This window comes from Chlamydotis macqueenii, chromosome 3, assembly GCF_036417535.1.
Source record: "Chlamydotis macqueenii isolate bChlMac1 chromosome 3, bChlMac1.mat, whole genome shotgun sequence".
Classification (NCBI taxonomy): Eukaryota; Metazoa; Chordata; class Aves; order Otidiformes; family Otididae; genus Chlamydotis; species Chlamydotis macqueenii.
In genome coordinates this window covers 77938182-77946965 of record NC_141558.1, presented here as the reverse complement: position 1 = coordinate 77946965, position 8784 = coordinate 77938182, and the positions used below count along the sequence as shown (strand labels likewise).

At 37.8% G+C, this 8784-nt stretch overlaps 1 protein-coding gene across 2 annotated transcripts in view; it reads right to left on the bottom strand.

The window, feature by feature from the left end:
- Nucleotides 1-388: 388 nt before the first annotated feature.
- The window catches only part of LPGAT1 (lysophosphatidylglycerol acyltransferase 1), a 60454-nt gene continuing 52058 nt past the window's right edge, over nt 389-8784 (bottom strand). For both annotated transcript variants that reach the window (XM_086745803.1, XM_086745804.1), the window contains exons 8-9: nt 5390-5496; nt 389-650 (exon numbers count right to left, since the gene is read on the bottom strand). In XM_086745803.1, coding sequence (XP_086601929.1) covers nt 499-650; nt 5390-5496 — 259 coding nt within the window. In that variant the 3' untranslated portion in view covers nt 389-498. The remainder of the gene's footprint in view (nt 651-5389; nt 5497-8784) is intronic.

The window sequence follows — 8784 nt, the reverse complement described above, 5'->3', positions numbered from 1 at the left end:
TAGCCGCAAAGATACTGCCATCAGCTCTGTCAAGTATCTTTGACTCCAGCACAATGAGTTGCAATAAAGTACAAGTTTGTGCAAATGAGGAATCTCTACCACATCAATGATGTACAGACTACTGAAGAGACAAGTTGCTGAATTTTCTGAGCTCTAACTACAATGCCAAGAAATACTTGTGGTGACAGAGCTTTCTTGTCACAGACATTCTTCTACTGTGGTTGTATGATTGCACCTTTTTTTGTCCAAATGCTGAATTTGCTTAAGTGTGGGTGAGAGTATACATTTTTAAAAATACAGACAGTTCTTAAAAGAATACATCATCAGGTCACTATGTTACTGACCTTCGCTTTAGTGGAGTTTAAAATTTCCCCAAGGAGAAGTAAGAGTCCGTCCAGTATTTTCCTTTACTCTTGAATATTCACATTTGCACATAGAACATGATACTCATTTGCAAGAGTCTGGATTCCCATTGTGTCCTCAGGTTCCATTCAACTTTTAAAATAGGCAATGATAAAAATACTGAAAGATGCAGTACCACATACCGCCTGACAAAAATGCAAGTGATTGTATGCCGACTAGCCACAGGTTACTGAGGGTCATCTCCCGAGAAATAGCTTTTGTTTGACCCTGCAGTGGAGGAAAAGCTCCTAAAAGGGAAAAGAAAACACAACAATTAATTGGTTACTTCTGTATTATGCTGTTAAACTTCAAAAAGATTCTCCGCCATTATCAGTTATCTTCAAGAAAATAAAAATTAAAAAAATGTTCTTTATTATTAGGAACAATTTTCATTCAATTTGGATATAAACTTAAACTTTATGCATAAACTTCAAAGCTTTAGGTATTAGGAAAAAGTTTTTTACAGTGAGGGTGGTAGAACACTGGCACAGGTTGCCCAGAGAGGTGGTGGATGCCCCATCCCTGGAAACATTTGAGCCAAGTTGGATGAGGCTCTGAGCAACCTGATCTGGTTGGGGATGTCCCTGCTCCTTGCAGGGGTGTTGGATTAGATGACCTTAGAAGGTCCCTTCCAACCCTAACCTTTCTATGATTCTATGATTCCTTAAGAACAGCCTTCCTCAACCTTTGCAGGGAGATCTGACTGTCAAATAAGCTTTCTGTGTTATTTTTGAAGTTATGTTGATGTCCATATGATCAAATTGAATGGAGTCCATATTAACCTTTACGGCTGTTTGGTAATGATTTTGCATACTGTGAAGAAGCAATACACAAACACTCTCAACATTCCCCTTGAATATATATATATCTCTCTATTTCTCTCTCTCTCTCTCTCTCTCTCTCTCTCTCTCTCCACACACACACACTTTTTTTTAACAATAGTTTCCATGTTGTTTGAACATTCATTGGCGAGTCAGCCATATAGACCAAGGAAGCATTGTAATTTGATACTCAGTTTTCTAGAAAGACTTTCTTGAAATATCTGTTTAGATGACAACTGGTAGGAGATACAGCTGACATGATTTAAAAAGTCCATTTTCCCTATTTTGACCTTTTCTGACTTACAACAAGAAGTTATGTCTGAATACATCAGAACTTTACAATAATAAGCAAACTCTTGGCACATATTTACATCAGCATATTGAATAATTTGCATTACATTTTACTGAGATGCACAAATGCTCGATGATATGAACCTCCTTGTTGTTGTTAATCCTGAACAGTGGATATAAAACCTCTAAATATACCAGAGAAGATGATGTACTTGCTGCAGCACTATGGAATCACAGCTACTCACAGAAGAACAAGAGATGAATGATTCAAAGAGAAAAGCTATAGCAGTGTGAATTCTGAATTTTAGAAACCACACAATTTGGGCAATTAGAGACCATCCGCAACTTATTTCTATGCTTCACTTTTGCAACCACTGGAGGAATTGAAATCAAGTATTTAAGACAAAGCTTTTCTTCCTGTGTGAATGCTTTAAATTAAACAAAAAAAAACCCCACCCAACCAAAACCCTAAACCCCCTTTGATAAGTCCCATCCTCCTCTCACTGATATGTATCTTCACACATGGGCAGATCAGCACCATTTATTCCCCAGTAATTCTCATTGCTAAGCTTCTATTGGTCCACTGTACACTACATTTGTTCTTATGAGGCCCATTTGTTTTCCTGTACCAACACTGACCTTTGGTTTCAATAACTGTCCTTTTTCCTTGGTACTGATAGCAACTGTCTCTTCCCCCTCCTCCTCTCCCAAGCCAACTTGTATCATACAGGAAAAAAAAAAAAGAAAAAAAAAAAAAAAAAAGATCCTTCACTTTTCTAGATGAGACAAGCCAAACACTTTCTGTTGTCCTTCACAGAAACGATTCCTCCTTCCCCTCAACCATCTTAGCACCCATTATCTATCCATCTTCCTGTTTCAAATCATATTTCTGGAATGGAGATGATGGACCTGTACGCAGAATTTCCAAATGAGGTTTCACTTGGTAAAATGAACAGAGTATTTCTGTAGCACTAGTGAAAACCCTCTCCTGCTGCCCTGTAGGACGACATTGCTTACTTTCTTAGTTACATCACACCAGTTGGGTTATGATCAAAGCAAAGGAGGAGCATGGCGACTGCAGTACAAAATTATTCATTTCCAAATGATAAGCTCCTAGTTTATAGATTTTTTTTTTTTTAAAATTAATCTCCAGTGCTTTTGTCCTGCTAAATGTAATCTCATTTGTGTTACTGCAGTGTTCAAGGTTATCTTGCTGAACACTTCAGAGAAATCAAGAACTTGCCAATACAAGTTTTACACTAGCCGCTAAGATAGGAGTCTCTGCGTTGCTTATACCTACAGATGTAACTGTAAATGGTTTTCATTTTAGAAATGCAATGTGTAAAATGTGCCTGTAAGAAAGGATAGGACAGTTTCATACTCAAATTTTAGGCAGATACTTTTTTTTTAAATTTCATTTTAAGAGGCCTAATATTTCAGGTTTTCCCCAGATCAATTAAAGCTCTTACCGCTTAGGGGTACAGCAAAAAGCAAAAAGGTGTTTTAGGCTTTGTTTCTTCCTCATCTCAAATAAAAATATGACAAAAGCATGTATTCCTACCAATTATATTGTCAATACAAACTTTTTTACAAAGTTTCATGTAGCATTAAACGTTACTCCAGCTTTATGAACTGAGACAAGTTCCTAAGTAGTGTCCAATTTAAAAAAAAAAAAAAAAAAGCTGAAACAGCCTTAAGTCTTAAAAACACACCAACTTGAGACAATGTAACATGTCAATGTCAATATAAAGGTAGCTCTTGAGCAGCTTCAGGGATTCCCCTCTCATTAGGCCTCAAAACTTTCCCAGGGAGTTTTCAAAAACTGTAACAGCACTTTTGCAGTGAGCCAACAAAAGCAATGCAAGCAAGTTCTCAACTGGCACAAACCGCAGTAACTTTAAATTATGCTAATTTATGCCTAATAAGGTCCTATGTCATAGCACTTACATTTAAAACATGACTTATTAGTTCATACTGATTACATTGGCAAATTATAACAAATTATCCTATTTTAGAAGCACATTTCAATGAATAAATCTGATTATAGTCATTATACTCTCTGAAATTCTGATCTTGTTAGATTTTCTGGGTATGAATTATTTTAATGGTATTTGTGAAATATGTCTCAATAACAAGAAATCTTTACATCCTCTTGACTGCACTTGTAGTTTTCATAGAATGGTTAGGGTTGGAAGGGACCTTCAAAGGTCATCTAGTCCAACCCCCCTGCAAAGAGCAGGGACATCTCCAACCAGATCAGGTTGCTCAGAGCCCCATCCAACCTGGCCTTGAACGTTTCCAGGGATGGGGCATCCACCACCTATCTGGGCAACCTGTGCCAGTGTTCCACCACCCTCAGTGTAAAAAATTTTTTTCCTAATATCTAATTTGAATCTACCTCCTTCTACTTTAAAACCATTATCCCTTGTCCTGTCACAACAGGCCCTACTGAAGAGTTTTTCCCCGTCTTTCCTGTAGGCCCCCTTTAGGTACTGAAAGGCCACTATAAGGTCTCCCTGGAGCCTTCTCTCCAGGCTGAACAGCCCCAACTCTCTCAGCCTGTCCTCATAGGAGAGGTGCTCCAGCCCTCTGATCATCTTCGTGGCCCTCCTCTGGACTCTCTCCAACAGGTCCATGTCCTTCTTATGTTGGGAGATCCAGAGTTGGACGCAGTACTCTAGATGAGGTCTCACAACAGCGGAGTAAAGGGGCAGAATCACCTGCTGGCCACGCTCCTTTTGATGGAGCCCAGGATGCAGTTGGCTTTCTCAGCTGCAAGAGCACCCAACTGTTTTAAACAGCTTCACAAAATTATTTGTCTAATCAAGTCCAATATATGCATTAGGATGTGATATATATATAGCAGACTTTTGCCATCAATGATGGCTGAGTGACAGCAGTATTTCATACAGCAATGTACAACTCTGTGTTGTTAAAGGATTCTATTAATCTTTTTAAGCACTACTATTGATAAATTAAGCACTCAAAACCAAATTAAAGCATTCTATTAGATGATTTATTGCAAAGAAGTAGTGTCTTTGTTTAAAATAGTCCCCCTGGAATACTACACTCAGTTGACTCAAGAGACTGAGTATTCCGCTCCCCCCGCCCCTCTCAAGAACTGTGCTACTTGCTAAGAGATTCTTTTTTCTACTACGTCTATGTTTGATAAACTTCCTTTCCTTTATGCCTAAATAATACTCTAGTTTTTCCTCTCTGGATTTTCTTTTCTTTTACTATGATGAATTAATCTGTTTTATATTCTGAAAACACACACACACCCCTCCCTGCTGGAGGGCAGATGACATACTTCAGTATCAACTGGATGGGGAAAAAAGAGCCTTGAGGAAACACTTCTTCAGCTACAGTTTCGAAGCATTTACCTGATATTTTAAATCACGTTTGCCAGTATCTCTTCAGTAATGTCATTAATGCCCCAAGTGTATTTAGATTCCTCTGATCCATTAACATTGAAAGTATATTATGACAGAAGGACAAACTTAACTTACACTCTGAATATTTTTATTATGTATGTAAATGTTCACCTCTTTGAATCTTGCTAAATTGTTCCAACTCAATGAAATCTGTAGACGCAAGTTTCACAGCTGAACTATATGTTATTGTAGAAAAAACTATTTCCTCAGATCCATTTTGAATGTGTCAGCTTCCAAACACTACCCTATTCTAGTGTTACCTCGGTAATTTACTTTTCCTAGATAATTTCTTATAAAACTTTTTTTGCCACGTACGATTAGAAATTCTTTTTATCTATTGCACTTGTGTGAAGAATGTATATGTGTTCTTAAATCATTCTGAGATCCTTATAAGCAAAGACATTAACACAGCACAATTCTCTTTGCTAGATATCATCCTACCTGTTTCATAGAAATGTGTCAAGAGATCCTCCTTTTCTATGAACCGTTGATATAGCCAGTGTGTAAGAGCTTCAGGCTCTGCAGGTACATCTTTAACTGGAAAAATCCTACCAAAAAACCAAACATAATTAAACCTAGAAAATGCATTCTGTATGTGAAGAACAAAACTCTTCCCTTCTGCCCCAGCACACCCTAAAACATAGAGAACAAGAGTTCAGTACAAATATAACTGTATGGTTTATTCTTTCTCCAATTCACAGATCACATAGGTATTAAGGATACAAAACTGGAATAGTCCAGGTTACCAGCCAGATGCACACAGAAGACACAGACATTATTAGCCTCTATCCAATGCTGTAGCACAGCATTTGATAAAAGCTACTAAATTGCTGGGTTGTTTTTTTTTTTAAACAGAATACCACTACACTGTATTACTATCCTTAAAAAAAACCACAAACCAAGAACCTGTGAAGTTCATGCACTGAAAGAGAAAGAAATAAAAGACTAAGAAGGTTCATCCACAATTTTGAAGGAACAGCTCTTCAACAGGCAGAAGCTACGTAGCGACATCACTAAGTATCAATAGGTCTTCTGTATCCCAGAAAACAGCGCTCTGTGCTTTTCAAAGGATGGCAGCATCTTTGTCGGAAATTTCTAAGGCAGGTTTTACACTGGAAACTGACCATGTAAGTGAGTGTACTCAAGTATTGCTGCTCTATTTTTAAAAAACACAATGGAAGAATTGCCAATGTTTTGGCACTTCTACACCAAATACTCGGTCTATTTAGAAAACTAGATATCCAGGGCAGACTCTCACTGAGATACATACATACAGAAATCCCCAAATAACCCACCATACCTCACTGGATTTTTTTTAAAAATAGAATTTCAAGTCTTTCAAGCAATTGTGAAATCTCCGCAGTAGACTCTTAAGTGCCTTCTGATAGAGACAAGAACTTATATATTTGTTGTGTTTCACTAGGAGACCGATGCAGAAGAGATTTGTGTATCAGGCTAACCTGAAGAATTTGTACTCTGAAATGTAAGACCTTTACTCTAGGTGAGCTCCCACTTACCCTGTCATCTACGCCAGGCTTCTATTTTCATTAGTGGATTTTTATTTTTTTTAAACACAGTCTTGACTGATTATACTGAAAAGAATTTGACGTAACACCACAATCATGTGGGAAGCGTCTGGACAGATATGGGAATGTCAGACTACAGAATTAAGACACTGCTGAAGAATGCTTTTGTTGCTGTTACTGTTTTCAACATCTTTGCTTGCTTTGTTGCCAAGTCAGTTGTACCTCCTCCTTTCAGTTTGATGCATGGAAAAATAAGCCATAAGTGGAAGAGAAAAGCAGCAAAGCATTGCTTTAATGAGCAAATTAAAAATAATGGTTCTTTGGTATACAGAGATAACTTCAATATTAGGAGATGAACAATTTTATTTACCAACTATGGCACCAACATGAACCTGGGTATTTCTGTAGCCTTTGTAGCAATTCTACTTATGGCTTTCTTACACTGCAGAGTTAGTTTTCTGTACTTTAGTAAAGCCAGTCTCAGTAAGCAGAAATTAGCAACTGTTATCTCAGGTAAAATATAGTTCGAAGAAATGTCTTTGGCCAAAGACAAATATTATGAAATCGCTGGTGGTCCAGTAAATAGCTCAAGTCCTCAGCATGCATATTAAGAACAATGACAAAGATGGATAACAAAGAACTCATCTTATCTTGAAGTCCAGACATCGTATAGAAAATTAAAATAAAAACTCATAGAGGCAAGTAAAAAAAAAAAACACACCCACAGAAAAAGGACCATTTTTGTTGAGGGTATAACACTAAGAAGGACTTACTCTATCCCCAAACACAACTGAGTAACCAAGCTCTATTTTTACTCTCTTCTGCCTATCTGCTATGAAGAGATAAAAGGATTCAGCAACTGAATATTGTGTTTCACAGTATATTTTTGAAGGACAGATGCTTGCTTATGCAAGTCTGAAGATGGTTCAAAACTAACAGAACGTGTGTGTGGGCTCAAGACAGAAGCCTAGGATTACCTGGCTTCATACGCATTTTCCTTGTAAGCTGCAGATATCCTTTACCTCCACCTTCACTTCTCAGCTACCTAATGGGTAACAACTCTGCAGCTCAATAACCTAGTTAAGCCTGGTATTGTCCCAAGAACGTACTACTAGTGTGAAAACACTATCACAAGGACTTACAAGATACTAATTTATAAACAATTTATGAGCTGGCACTTTAATGGAGTATCAAAGCAACATAAGTGATATCAATATTGTGAGAGACTAATGGAACACAGCATACCACTTTCCTGCTTGAATCCATCCATGCTCTTGTATGAATCAACACAGTATCAGAATATTTGAATCTCTGGATATAAACTGTGCCTCTTAGAAGTTTAAGAAGGAATCACCATTACACTCAGCCTGAATGAATATTAATACAGCATGGAAAACAGCTGGTTTTCCAATAACACTACACTGGCTGCCACAATTTAGCATCAGTAAGTGCTAGTGTATTTAGAAGCATTTTCAAACATATTTTTAGATTATCCAGAGTCATTTTTACAAGCAGAACATTCTTATTAATGACTGAGATAAATTGGAGATAAAGTGTTTTTTAAAAAACTCCTTAAACTCTGGAATAAGCCCTTCCTGTACTAGATAAGGTGAAGCTAAATAACCCCTGTGCTTACACTAAACATACTGCCACTATCATCATTCTCTGCCCATCAGAGGGCTCCTTTTAGCATCTGTGTTTTAAAAGAACACCCTTTTTAAGGAGACTGGGTCCAGGAAAGGTAACTGAGAAAGTCTGATGTTACAAAACTCTCTACACAGACGATCCAAAACAATGGCTGAAACCCATCGCTCTAACTGGAGCAGGGTCACCCCTAACCATTGGCTGTGGGGTCTACCAGGTCTAGTGTTCAAAGATTCAGAAAATAGTTTATCCTTTTCAATGAGATATGTAAGCAGTTGTCAATGTGATCAGAGCATGAGCATCACAGAATCATAGAATGGTTAGGGTTGGAAGGGACCTTCAAAGGTCATCTAGTCCAACCCCCCTGCAAGGAACAGGGACATGCCCGACTAGATCAGGTTGCTCAGAGCCCCATCCAACCTGGCCAACCTGGTATCATCTTGGTTCTACCCCACCTTGGGTATCCAGCATCAAGAATGCCACTAAAAGTTAACATTTTGCTGATCTCCTCAAGGAAAATAAAGTGTTATTACTACATAAAACTGTCCTGACAAGGAGCAAGGTCAACATGTAATATCTGAAGCTTCTAGACTCTCTTTGGCACCTGCATCTTTCTAGCTTTTGGACAAAGCTAACTTCATATTGCATGAAAAATAAGAGCATCTT